The 14,676-nt window shown below is 37.7% G+C and overlaps 1 protein-coding gene across 1 annotated transcript in view; it reads left to right on the forward strand.

Annotated features, from left to right (window-relative positions):
- NIPBL (NIPBL cohesin loading factor) overlaps window positions 1–5,044 on the forward strand; it is a 200,997-nt gene extending 195,953 nt beyond the window's left edge. Inside the window, exon 46 of the mRNA XM_028492844.2 lies at window positions 4,300–5,044. Within this exon, the coding sequence (XP_028348645.2) occupies window positions 4,300–4,533 (234 nt within the window). The 3' untranslated portion in view covers window positions 4,534–5,044. The remainder of the gene's footprint in view (window positions 1–4,299) is intronic.
- Window positions 5,045–14,676: the final 9,632 nt, after the last annotated feature.

The following is a 14,676-nucleotide window of genomic DNA, read 5'->3' on the forward strand; positions in this document are numbered from 1 at the left end:
CTCCGCAGCATGTGGGATCTTCCCAGACCAGGGCTCGAACCTGTGTCCCCTGCATTGGCAGGCGGATTTTTAACCACTGCACCACCAGGGAAGTCCTGATCATATGGTTTTTATTTGTCAGTTTGTTGATGTGGTGTATCACACCGATTGATATGCAGATATTGAAAACTCCTTACATCCCTAGCATAAATCCCATTTAATCATGGTGTATGATCCTTTAATGTATTGTTGAATTCAAATTGCTAGTATTTTGTTGAGGATTTTTGCGTGTACGTTCATCAGTGATAGTGACCTGTAATTTTCTTTTTTAGTGGTATCTTTGTCTGATTTTGGTATCAGGGTGATGGTGGCCTCACAGAATGAGTTTGGGAGTTTTCCTTCCTCTGCACTTTTTGGGAACAGTTTCAGAAGGATAGGTGTTAGCTCTTCTCTAAATGTTTGATAGAATTCGCCTGTGAAGCCATCAGGGCCGGGACTTCCGTTTTTTGGGAGGTTTTTCTTTTTTTGTGTTTTTTTTGGCTGCGTTGGGTCTTTGTTGCTGCACGCGGGCTTTCTCTAGTTGTAGCGAGGGGGACTACTCTTCGCTGCGGTGCGCGGGCCTCTCACTGCAGTGGCCTCTCTTGTTGCAGAGCACAGACGGGCCCTAGGCATGTGGGCTTCAGTAGTTGTGGCACATGGGCTCAGTAGTTGTAGCTCGCAGGCTCTAGAGCACAGGCTCAGCAGTTGTGGCGCATGGGCTTAGTTGTTCCACGGCACGTGGGATCTTCCCAGACCAGGACTGGAACCCGTGTCCCCTGCATTGGCAGGTGGATTCTCAACCACTGCGCCACCAGGGAAGCCTGGGAGTTTTTTAATTACAGTTTCAAATTCAGTGCTTGTAATTGGTTCATATTTTCTAATTATTCCTGGTTCAGTCTTGGGAGACTGTACCTTTCTAAGAATTTGTCAATTTTTTCCAGGTTGTCTATTTTATTGGCATACAGTTGCATATAGTAGTCTCTTATGATCCTTTGTATTTCTGTGGTGTCTGCTGTAACTTCTCCTTTTTCATTTTTCATTTTATTGATTTGAGTCCTCTCCCTTTTTTTCTTGATGAGTCTGGCTAAAGGTTTATCAGTTTTGTTTATCTTTTCAAAGAACCAGCTTTTAGTTTCATTGATCTTTGCTCTTCTTTGTCTCTATTTCATTTGTTTCTGCTCTGATCTTTATGACTTCTTTCCTTCTACTAACTTTTGGTTTTGTTTGTTCTTCTTTCTCTAGTTGCTTTATGTGTATGGTTAGGTTGTTTATTTGAGATTTTTCTTGTTTCCGGAAGTAAGGTTGTATTGCTATAAACTTTCCTCTTTGAACTGCTTTTGCTGTATCCCATAGGTTTCGGATCGTTGTGCTTTCATTTTCATTTGTGTCTAGATATTTTTTGATTTCCTCTTTGATTTCTTCAGTGAACCATTGGTTGTTTAGTAGCATATTGTTTAGCCTCCACGTATTTGTGTTTTTATAGCCTTTTTCTTGGAGTTTATTTCTAATCTCACAGCGTTGTGGTCAGAAAAGATGCTTGGTATGATTTCAGTTTTCTTAAATTTACCAAGGCTCACTTTATGGCCCAGGATGTGGTCAGTCCTGGAGAATATTCCATGTGCACTTCAGAATAATGTGTATTCTTCTGCTTTTGGATGGAGTGCTCTCTAAATATCAGTTAAGTCCATCTGGTCTAATGTGTCATTTAAGGCCTGTGTTTCCTTACTGATTTTATGTCTGGCTGATCGGTCCATTGATGAAAGTGGGGTGTTAAAAGTCCCCCACTATTATTGTGTTACTGTCGATTTCTCCCTTTATGGCTGTTAGTATTTGCCTTATATATTGTGTCGCTCCTAAGTTGGGTGCAGTTATGTTTACAATTGTTATACCTTCTTCTTGGATTGATTCCTTGACTGTTATGTAGTGTCCTTCTTTGTCTCTTGTAACATTCTTTGTTTTAAAGTCTATTTTGTCTGATATGAGTATTGCTACTGCAGCTTTCCTTTGATTTCCATTTGCATGGAATACCTTTTTCCATGCCCTCACTTTCAGTCTGTATGTGTCCCTAGGTCTGAAGTGGGTCTCTTGTAGACAGCATATATATGTGTCTTGTTTTTGTATCCATTCAGTGAGCCTGTGTCTTTTGGTTGGTGCATTTAATCCATTTACATTTAAAGTAATTATTGGTATGTGTGTTCCTTTTGCCATTTTCTTAATTGTTTTCGGTTTGTTTCTGTAGGTCTTCTTTCTTTCCCCTTTTGTTCTCTTCTCTTGTGGTTTGATGACCATCTTTAGTGTTGTGTTTGGGTTGCTTTTTCTTTTTTGTGTGTGTATCTATTGTAGCTTTTGGGTTTGCTGTTCCCATGAGGTTTTGATATAGCAGTCTGTATATGTACAAGATTGTTTTAAGTTGCTAATCTCTTTCCCACCTAGAGGAGTTCCTTTAGCATTTGTTGCAAAGCTGGTCTGGTATTGCTGAATTCTCTTAGCTTTTGCTTGTCTGTAAAGCTTTTGATTTCTCTGTGGAATCTGAATGAGAGGCTTGCTGGGTAGAGTATTCTTGGTTCTAGGTTCTTCCCTTTCATCACTTTAAATATATCGTGCCACTCCCTTCTGGCTTGCAGCGTTTCTGCTGAGAAATCAGCTGTTAACCTTATGGGAGTTCCCTTGTATTTTATTTGTCTTTCTTCCCTTTTTGCTTTTAATAATTTTTCTTTGTCTTTAATTTTTGTAAATTTGATTACTGTGTGTCTTGGAATATTTCTCCTTGGGTTTATCCTGCCTGCGACTCTGCACTTCCTGGACTTGGGTGGCTATTTCCTTTGCCATGTTAGGGAAGTTTTCAACTATAATCTCTTCAAATATTTTCTCTGGTCCTTTCTCTCTCTTCTCCTTCTGGGATCCCTATAATGCGAATGTTGGTGCATTTAATGTTGTCCCATAGATCTCTTAGGCTGTCTTCATTTCTTTACATTCTTTTTTCTTTATTCTGTTCCGTGGCATTGATTTCCACCATTCTGTCTTCCAGGTCACTTATCTGATCTTCTGCCTCAGTTATTCTGCTATTGATTCTATCTAGCATATTTTTCATTTCAGTTATTGTATTCATCTTATTTGTTCATTAATTCTTCTAGGTCTTTGTTAAATATTTCTTTCATCTTCTTGATCCTTGCCTCCATTCTTTTTCCAAAGTCCTGGATCATCTTCACTGTCATTATTCTGAATTTTTTTTCTGGAAGGTTGCCTATCTCCACTTCATTCAGTTGTTTTTCTCGGTTTTATCTTGTTCCTTCATCTGGGACATAATTCTCTTCCTTTTCATTTTGTCTCTCTTTCTGTGGTTGTGGTTTTCATTCCACAGGCTGCAGGATTGTAGTTCTTCTTGCATCTGCTGTCTCAGGAATAGCGGGAGGGAGTGTTGAATGGGTACAGATTGAGTTTCTTTGGGGGATGATGAAAAAGTTTTTGAAATGACTGTGGTGATGATTGTGCAACAGTGTGAATATACTTATTGTCAATGAATTAAACACTTTAAAATGGTAAATTTTATGTTATATATATTTTACCAGAATAAAAATTTTTTAACGTTTTAAAAATATTTCCGAGATTGTCCTAAAAAGTAAAAATAGTCTTTAATTTTAATCTACTTAAAGCTGGTAGTTCGGGGCTTCCCTGGTGGCGCAGTGGTTGCGCGTCCGCCTGCCGATGCAGGGGAACCGGGTTTGCGCCCTTTTTTGACCAAGAATGTAGTGTACACAATGATTTTCATATTATTCAAAGACTGCAAACCTTGTACTCTAAATTTGACATTTCTTTTAGTTCTTTAAAATTCTTCAACATTTTTTGTTTCCTGTTGTATCCTCTTATCTTGGTGGAGAACAGAAAATGGGGGGCAGAAATGTTTAAAAGTCTGTCAATAATTAGTAATCACTTGGCTGCTTGATAACTTGGATCAGGGTCCGCAACATCTGGCTTATGGGCCAAATCTGGCCAACTGCCTGTTTGTGTAAAATAAAGTTTTGTTGAAACAGCCATGCCCATTCATTTTTTTATTGCATTTTGTCCTGCAAAGCCAAAAATACTTACTATCTGGCTCTTTACAGAAAATGTTTGCCAGCCCCCAACTTGGACAATAGCTAAAGTCTGTTTCACCCACACCAAACCACTACCATGGAAAACATTTAGGAAAAAAATTTTAAATAAAGGAAAACATTTGGGAATTTGGCAGTCTTGTTTGAAAAAATTTACTTAAAATTCTAAATTAACATCTAATTTTTGTAGTTCAAACTTCTCATGGAACATCTGGACCCTGATGAAGAGGAAGAAGAAGGGGAGGTGTCAGCTAGCACAAATGCTCGGAACAAAGCAATTACCTCGCTGCTTGGAGGAGGCAGCCCTAAAAATAATGCAGCAGCAGAGACAGAAGATGATGAAAGTGATGGGGAGGATAGAGGAGGAGGCACTTCAGGGGTGAGGCGGAGGAGGAGTCAACGTATTTCGCAGCGTATTACGTAAAATGATTTTTATGTGCTTATATATGTCAGTCTATTAAATGTACACCAAGTAATGTAATACTTATGAGAGAAAACATTTTGTAGATAGAAATTCTCTACTTATCCATTTATACATCATTTTGTAGAAAGTTTAACATAAAAGACAATAAAAAAGAAAAAAACAGAAATGAGATTTATCCAGCATAAAGGGTTATTAATTTTTCTTTGGATTGTATTAATGTGTGTTATCCTTTTTTATTGTTGATAAGTTTTATGTAGCTTTATGGTTCATATGTATATATAATTTTATATATCAATAAGAGTAAAGACACGGGTACAAATTAAGAGTTACATGGTTTTACAAGTATATGTTAACCCCTTGGCGCTGGCGGTCACGGTGCGTCTCATTGCCGGCAATGGAAGTGTGCTGGGAAATCCCAACTCCCGGCGTCAAGGGATTAAAAGCAATAAAAACAATAATTTCACTAAAATTATTTTGTGTAACACTTGGTCTTTTTTCCCCCCTCCCAATGTTTTAGTCATTGAGAAGGTCAAAACGAAATTCAGACTCTACGGAGTTGGCAGCACAGATGAATGAAAGTGTTGACGTCATGGATGTCATCGCTATTTGCTGTCCAAAGTACAAAGATCGACCACAAATTGCAAGAGTAGTACAGAAAACCAGCAATGGCTTCAGTGTTCAGTGGATGGCAGGCTCCTACAGTGGCTCCTGGACTGAGGCTAAGCGCCGTGATGGCCGCAAACTGGTGCCTTGGGTAGACACTATTAAAGAGTCAGACATTATTTACAAAAAAATTGCTCTAACGAGTGCTAATAAGCTGACTAATAAAGTTGTTCAGACTTTACGATCCCTGTATGCCGCCAAGGACGGGACTTCCAGCTAATGAATTTGTACATGCAGCCAAATTTACAGGAGTTTTTTTTTAAAGGCAGAAAAACTTGAAATATCAACATTCTGGCAAAAAAAAAATCAGTTTTATGAAGAGTAAGAATGGAACCTGGGATGCAGGAACAAAAGAAGGAAATGTTGGGCAAAACATTTTTGTGGGAGCTCCCTTCGCTGTTGTGCAGCAGAAACAGATTCTCAGTTCATTTTTACTCCCACTGTATTATAGTTTAACAAAAATTGTTTATATCTTGGAAAAAAACTTTCTGTTTAAAAAATAAACAAGTGAATGTTGGAAATTAGTCTGTTAATGTTCTTAATAAAGTGTTCTTGGAGTTTAACCTAGCAGCGGATGGCTTTCTTTAGCTTAGCCCAGTTTCCAGGGAAGCATTGTTTTTTCCAGGCTGTAAAATGGCAGAATCTCCTGGATATATAATTTATTCTGTTGGAAAAAAAAAAAAAAAGCATGCAGTATCTATGACCTATCTGCAGAAGGAGTTTTTGTAAATGTAGATTTTGATGTATTAGGTCACCCTGAAAACAATACAAGAAAAGGGATCCCCAGGCAATCTGGTGGAGCGAATACTGCAATAAATTTTTTTACTTCTCTTTGTTACTTGTCTGTTTCCATTTGAATTTCTTATTGTAAAGATCTGTTTAAATCCATTTATATTATTTTGCAGTCTTTTATGTAAAATTTATTATATCACTGGTTTTCAAAACAAAACATAAAATATTGTTTATACAGTTTGTATAGGCTGACTTCTGAATAATTGGTATCTATTATTTTCATTCCCATAAGAGGGTGTAAACAATTAATTCCAGGGTTTTATTGTATCCTGCAATATTTAGTATTAACTATATATGATTTAGCACTGTGCCAAACACATTTTCAAGAGTACATTTTGATATAAAAAGAAACTATAGTTTATTCCTTGTATGCTTCAATTTCTTTCTAGTAATGTCATGATGGTAATATTTATTTTTTAAACCTTGGGGAAAGGTAACAATCATGCTATTTTGGAAAACTAGCATTTCTCTTAGTTAAAATTGTGCCATGTGTTATTTTCAAAATAGAATTGAGATGACTGACACTTCATAATAACATTACATTTTTCACAAGTTATTTTTTAATGCTGAAAAAGGAGTAATTTTACTAGTTGAGATGTTTACTCATTTTCTATTCTAAATGTTTTATACATCTTTTGGGAGCAGGTGTTTATCTGTTACTACAGATGGGGAGGTGGGTATTTAATTAGTTGATTTGCATAGTTGATGCTCAGAAATAGTAATGCCTAAAATTTACAGGGGACAAGGTCTGTTTCAAAGTTAAAGTCTTTTTAAAAATATGTACTATTTTTAAGTCAGCTTTTTAAATCTGACCTCTAGAATGTTAAGTTTTATGAAATTGGCCAATAAATGAAGATACTCAATTTGTGAGGAAGAGTGACATTGCCATAAAATACCTTTTTGTGAACACCTATTAAACCACTATGAAAATAACTTTACAGGATCCATTTCCTATGTGGAATTATTTCAGAACATTTTCTTGAAGGAAATGTTTTCTCATTCTTCTTTTTCTTCCACTTGATTGCATGTTTCCTCTTCCTTTTTACCATGAACTATGTGGGGACAAAACTATTATAGATTGGGGTTTTTTGCCTTTGGAGTTTATCAGCAAAAGATTTGAGGTAGCTTTTGAAAACAACAATGATGTATCAATAAGAGTAAAATACCAGTTAGGAAAAGTAGAATGTAAAACCGAGCCTCTAGAGTTTTAAAGAATAGAGATGTGGGTAAAAAAAAACAGCCAGTTTTGAATGCTGACATTCAGTGATGCATGGTGTCTTTTTTTTTTTTAAAGGAACAGTTATTTATTTGTTTGTTTTTGGCTGCGTTGGATCTTCGTTGCTGTGTGTGGGCTTTCTCAGTTGCAGCGAGTGGGGGCTACTCTTCATTGCAGTGCATGGACTTCTCATCGAGGTGGCTTTTCTTGTTGCGGAGCACAGGCTCTAGGCACACGCGCTTCAGTTGTGGCACACGGGGTCTAGAAACAGGCCCAGTAGTTGTGGCACACGGGCTTAGTTGCTCCGCGGTATGTGGGATCTTCCCGGACCAGGGCTCGAACCTGTGTCTCCTGCATTGGCAGGTGGATTCTTAACCACTTCACCACTGGGGAAGTCCCCATGGTGTCTTTTAATTTTTACAAAAACTCTGCTAGTTCAATCATTTTCCCCCATTTTGTAGATAAGGAAAACTGAGGCTCAGCACGATTCAGTAATCTTTTAAATGTTATAATAGGGATTTAAATTGAGTTGGATTAATTGTGTCTCACTATGCTAAGTTAATTGAACATCAAGCATTAAAGGAGATGATCCTTTTTGAAAGTAAACCAGTTCTTAAAGGATCCTTGGAGTATATGTACTTGGGGATCCTATTTAGAGTAATGCTTCTGTTAGCTTGGTTGGTCATAGATGAATTGCTGTCTTCAGGAATTTTCCATCTATTCTAAGCTCCAATATTTTAGCTATTAATATATTAATATTGATATAATTGATGAAACCCTTAAATATACAAACCAAGGTTTTCAAAAAGATTTCTCAATTGTGATTTTAGGTCTTAACACTAAAGTAAGTTAAGGCCTTGGCAGTCAATTATACAAAATCAAAATTTTGAAGTGTATTGGGACTGTACAAATTTCAATCTATAGTTTGTTGATAAGTAGTAAGCTGTACCATGTTTTATTGATTTGTATTGAAAAGAGGTTATATTTGAAATGAACATTTCTAAGTATGCCTTCACTTTTTATATTAATATGAAATTTAATATTTTCTTATTTAAATTATTTGTTATTATTTTGACGAATGGGTCGTTTTTTTAAAAATCCATACCAAAATACAAATGCAGAAAATAGAATTTAGTAATCTCTAGGAGAAGAAATTCTGAACTTTTAGGGGAAAGTAGTATATGGCTTATTCTGTTAATATGTTGAGTATTTGAATTGTTAGCAGGTAAACTGAAGCACACAGCAATTTTTAACAACTGTAGTCTTTCATGAAGACAGGTAAGTCTTTTTGGGCCAACCCAATAGATTTCATGACCAGCAAGCAAATTTATCATACGTTCATTTAGAAAGTGAATTTAACCAGGAAGGTGTATGGTTCTCCCTCCTCCACACACCATTTTTAGTTGCATAAAGCACTCATCCTGGTCCCTATCTTAATGTTCAGGTAGTCTGCATCTTTAGAAATGTTGATATCAACTGGAATAAGATTACTTTTGCAAATATAAAATGCATCAGATTACCCATTTAAAATAATAATTTGAAACATTCGATAGTAATTTTTGCTCTACAAAAGTTCTGCTTGTTTGAACCTTTTGCCTTGCTCATTTTAAAACTATTTATGAAGTTTAACCCTTAGCTAATTTTTGTCATAGGAGATACTTATTACACAAATTGATTTCATTTTTATTTATGTGAAGTTTTTTTTAATTCACTTGTCCTATTGATCCCATCTGAGAAACATTTGTGTGTAAATTTGGTATGATAGAAAGGTCACTGACCAAATTCCAGTTTGTATAGTTTATTGACCAAGTGGTCATAAAATCCTCATACGTTTTGCATGACAACCAAGAGAAAACCACCAATCCACCCTTTTTAAGACTCCCTTTGTGTATGGCTTCATTGCTCATAGTGATGCCATATGCACACAATTTTTTTTTTCTCATCAGAGTTTAACTATTTTAACTTTTTGTTAGGGAGCCACCATGTACTTACCACTCAGTTTCAATCAATTCTGAATTTCTGATCAAGCTTGTTTGCATTATACCCTATACACTTCTCTCCCTCATTTTTCTGAAACAAATCCCAGGCATCATATTATTTCATCTATAAAAATATCTTTAAATGTTAAATACTCCTTGACCTCAAGTATCCAGTAAGTGTTCATATTTTCACGTTCCTCAAAAAATGTCTTTTTTTAGTTTTTATATGTATCTTCATCTGCCTTTTATTTGCAAATTTTTCATGAAAAAAGTCTTTGGATTCTTAAGAAAATAGTTAATTCTAAATAGAGGGATAACAGTTATTTTCTGGTTTGTAATCATTTTTCTTACCTGAACTTATTGTACATTTGAGAGTCATTGTCTCTCATCCAAACTCATGTATTTATTCTTGAGCATGGATAACTAGAACAGAGGTACCATTACAGAGATAATGAAGTAAGGAGATAGGTGTAGTTTTCAGACAGATGGTGATAAACATCCTTTGAATTCTACTTGGCAAATGCCAAGCAGGCAATTGGAGATAAAGAACTGAAGTAAGGAAACAGAGGTTTAAATAGATAACAGAGGATACCCTAGGATTATAGTCCCTCTATTAGAAACTTTTGTGTTAATTATTGTTTGAAATAAGTGGACTACAAACTGTGATTATTTTTTACTCTATAGTTCATAGGCATTACAGTTTTTTCTGGATGGAATTTTGCCTCTGTGTTTGTATTTGTTACTTTTTTCAGTCATTGTTTAATCGCAGTCACTTAGACCCTTAGAAATGAAAAGTTATTTTGTGTTATTTTGTCAAGTAGTTCTAGGGTCTTCACCTTTGACATTAGCCTTTCTTCTGCTAAGACATGCCTGTAAGTTTGGCTTGATCATAACTTGCCTAGAATTATAATTTAGGCTTACCCTTATTAGATTTAGATTCTGAACTAAAGGAAAGGGAAAAGTAATTATAATCTAGGTTTGTCATAAAAGCTAAACCAACAGTGGATCTGCACATTCCATAGTTTTAAAAATACAGAAGTACACAATATGAGGAATCTCAGAAATCCTTTAATCCAGATGTTCTAAACCACTTTGTAATTCATGAACTTCTTTGAGAACCTAATGAAAACCATGAACTCTCTCTCCTTAGAAAACTGAACAAATTTATAACCAGAATTGTGAATACAATTTCAAGGGATTTATGGTTACCCCACCCAGGTCTATGTATGAATGACCTGACTTGAAAATCTATGGATTACAAGTTAAGAGATCCTTTCTAATCCAAACCCTTCTTTTTAAGGTGAAGTTGAAGCTCAAAGAGGTGACTTGTTACCTATAAGCTACATACTTAAGAGCCAAGAGCAACCCTCCAGATGTTCTTAATAAGGAAGATTTCATCTGTCAGGTCATTCTTCAGTCACCCGTTGAGATCTGAATGAAGGCTACTTGATGACTAAATGTAACTTTTGAGATGCCTAACATCCTGTTAGATAAATGGATATGGTAAAATGCAGTATGTATATATATATATATTTTTTTTTTTTTTTTTTAATTTATCTTTTGGCTGCGTTGGGTCTTCGTTGCTGCGCCCGGGCTTTCTCTAGTTGCGGTGAGCGGGGGCTAGTCTTTGTTGCTGTGCGCGGGCTTCTCATCGCAGTGGCTTTTCTTGTTGCAGAGCACGGGCTCTAGGCGCACAGGCTTCAGTAGTTGTGGCTCGTGGGCTCTAGAGCACAGGCTCAGTAGTTGTGGCGCATGGGCTTAGTTGCTCCGCGGCCTGTGGGAATCTTCCTGGACCAGGGCTCGAACCCGTGTCCCCTGCATTGGCAGGTGGATTCTTAACCACTGCGCCACCAGGGAAGCCCCAAATTTAATATTTTATGTGTTTTATGTGTTCTATTTTTAATTATCTTTTACATTACCTGGCTTGATATAGAAGACTAAAACTTGGATTGATGAGAAGTCAGAAGACATAGTCTGAAGCCATTGTTTCTGAAACAAGTGTTACATGAAGTTTGGTAAATAAAATCATTTAGCCATGCTAAGTGGGAACTTGAAGTGTGAGCAGCACAGGGTGTGGGTAGTAAAGTATCGAAAAGTGAAGTTACAGAACTAAGGAGAGGTAAATATAGAATTTGAGAATTTAAATGTGTAGGGAGTGGAAGGACCTTAAGCAAGGGATTACTGAAAGCTCACTCTGGCTGCTACTAGAGGATAGATTTAAGGGTGTCAAGAAGAGGATATTAATGCAATATAGTCTCAGGGATGGTTAGAGCCTGAACTAGGATAATGATGGTAAGTAGGGATAAAGAAGATTGGAGAGATTGCAGATGTATTTAGGAACTAAAAACAGCAAGACTTGACTGATAAGGTAAAAGAAGACAGTTGTCTAGACTAGGTATTGGGTTTCTCTACTTTAGATGACTAGGTTCAATTTTAAATATGTTGGAAGTGAGTGCCTATGGGATGTTCAGGTGATATGCAGAAGGTGGGAACATGACACTTTCGGGGGGACGTTTGGTCAGGGGCTACATTTGGGACTCATCAGCCACATAAGCTGTAGTTACAGCAAGCAGTGTAGAGCCAAAGAACAACCTTGGAGGCTGCTAACATTTAAGGTGCAGCAAGAAAAAATGCATTTGTCATGGAGGCAGGTGAAATGATCAGAAGAATCTGGGAAGAATCCAGAACTAAGGGATTAGAGAGTTTCAAGAAGGTAGAGAGCAGCACGTGAAATGCCACAGTGAGACTGAGACTGAAAAATGCTTGATCCCGCCGTTCAGGATGTAAATGGTAAATTTTAGGGAGAGTTGTTTCAGGGAGGATGAGAGCAAAGCCAGATTGTGGTTGAGTTGAGAAATAAATGAGAATCAGAGAGTGGCAAGGGTGGGAAGAGAGACAACAGAGTACTGAAGTGCTGAGTAGTGAAGCTAGAGAGAAAAGCGGATAATAAAGGGCCTAAAAAGCCATATTTAAGAATTTGGAAGGGCTTTCAACAGATTTTAAAATCCTCAGGGTTGTGGTTCAGAAAAAGCACTCACTGGCTACAATGTGGAGGACTGTGAAGATGCCAAACTGTATTATTTTTCCCAGCAGCGCTCAGCTGCACAGCAGGAGTGACTCATCAGTGAGCCAGGGGCGGGAGTTTGTTGGGGGTATAGTTGAAGAGCTGGATTGAGAGAAAATGGAAGGATCAAAGTTCAGAGGTCTCCATGAAGTGGGAGAGCAAGTAGAATGAGAGTGGCAGAAGTGGAGTAGTGGAGTCATCAAGTCAGAGAGAGGAGTGTGTGGGGTTTCTGAGGTAGAGTGGTTCTGGAAACCAGGTAGGGAATGTGACCGTAGGAATGAATGAATCAAGTGAACAGGTGGAGTTTGGTACTGCAGAGATGAAGGAATCACAGGCTACATTCTGCACTCCTTTCCTGAGCTTAAAGCATTGGGTTCTACCTCTTTTTTTCCTGTCATACTGTTTGTCTTGGAGATCACTTGGTATTGACACTGGTTCATTATTTTTAGTTTTTGCAAATTCAGTCATTTTACAAGTATTTGCTGAATGCATACTATCAGCAACAAACTGTGCTGGACCCATTGGCAACAAGCTTGTGTTTCTAGTGGAAGAGATAGGAAATGAACCACAAAGTACACAATTATACAGTTATTAAGTTACAGTTGAAATGAGTGCTTAAAAGGAAAAGTAACAGAAATCATGAGAGTATGTAGCACTAAAATAGTCTGGAGGGCTGGGGGAGACAAGAAAGGCTTCCTTCTCCAAGTGAAACTAATCCTGAGGATAAAGCCTTACATGTAATATATATAATAGATACCAAATAATGTTGGTTGAACCACTGATAAAAGGGAAAACTTTTTTTTTGGTTCCCAGCAGTTCATTCCTTAGGGACATGATGGTTGAACTCTATAAAAGTCTGAGGGAAAAAAAATTAGATGAAAGAAGGGGATGCAAGAAGAATCCCAAATTGATGACATGGCATATGCAAAGGGCCTGAAGAAAAGCGCAAATCACTTAAAGCTTTGCAGTTCCTGTGAATGGCAGAGAAAAAAGAGTAATGATGAAGTTGATGAAATAGATGGGCCAAATCATGCTTTTGTAGGCCATGTTAAGGATGTCCTATGAGCAATGGGGAGCCATTAAGAAATTAAGATGGGTGGGAAGTAGAACAGGGATTTGCTTTTGTGAAGTCAGATTTGCATTTTTAATTATTTATTTTTAAATTTATTTTATCTTACTTTATTTTGGCTTTATTGGGTCTTCATTGCTGTGCACGGGCTTTCTCTCTAGTTGTGGAGAGCAGGGGCTACTCTTTTGGTGCTGTACGAGAGCTTCTCATTGCGGTGGCTTCTCTTGTTGCAGAACCCAGGCTCTAGGCACACGGGCTTCGGTGGTTGCAGCATGCAGGCTCAGTAGTTGTGGTGCGCAGGCTCTAGGGTGTGTGGGCTTCAATAGTTGTGGCGCATGGGCTCAGCAGTTGTGTGGCTTGCAGGCTCTAGAGCGCAGGCTCTGTAGTTGTGGCGCACAGGCTCAGTCGCTCTGTGGCCTGTGGGATCTTCCCAGACCAGGGATTGAACCCGTGTCCCCTGCATTGGCAGGCGGATTCTTAACCACTGCACCACCAGGGAAGTCCAGATTTGCATTTTTTAAAGAGCACTGACAATGATATGAGGGGGACCAATAACGCCCTGTGGAAGGTGATGATGATAACTCTGGCTGGGGTGGTGGTGGTAGAAGGAGAGAAGTAGCCTTATTTGTAGAAGTGGTTAGGATGTTTAAGTTGGTCACATAGCTTTGGTAGGCTAAAATAATGGACAACAATTAAAAATTAAATTGTAATGAGGAGAGAACAGGTGTGAATTTCCTTAGTAAGTTTTGATGAGTGAGACAAGTATTCCTGGGTAGATATCCACATAAAAGACAACATGACTTACCCCTGATTCATCTGAAGGACAGCCCATGAGGAATAACCATGATTTGAAGTTGAGGAAAGGAACCAAAAAAGAGAAAAATAGTCTTGGATAGCTTAAAACTGTCAACTGAATCTTTAAAATCCTGCTTTTTATACAGTTCAGAGTAATTCCAAGATAGATTTTAATGAGACAGGCTTTTAATATGATTACAGGCAACCACTCTGATTTCTTTGGGTAGTTAACATGCATATTTCTAAAGAATGTACTGTTGCAATTTATTAACTCTGGAACTTAGATATTGAATTATATTATCATCTACTGACTTTTTTTAGTTTATTTTTGCGGCACACGGGATCTTTGTTGAGGCATGTGGGATCTTTTGTTGCAGCGTGCAGGCTTCTCTCTAGTTGTGGCATGCAGACTCTAGAGCACGTGGGCTTAGTTGCCCCGCAGCATGTGGGATCTTAGTTCCCCGACCAGGGATCGAACCCGCGTCCCCTGAGTTGGAAGGTGGATTCTTTACCACTGGACCACCAGGGAAGTCGCCTATTGACTTTTTTATGATAGATAAAGACT

This window comes from Physeter macrocephalus, chromosome 8 (assembly GCF_002837175.3).
Source record: "Physeter macrocephalus isolate SW-GA chromosome 8, ASM283717v5, whole genome shotgun sequence".
Taxonomy (NCBI): Eukaryota; Metazoa; Chordata; class Mammalia; order Artiodactyla; family Physeteridae; genus Physeter; species Physeter macrocephalus.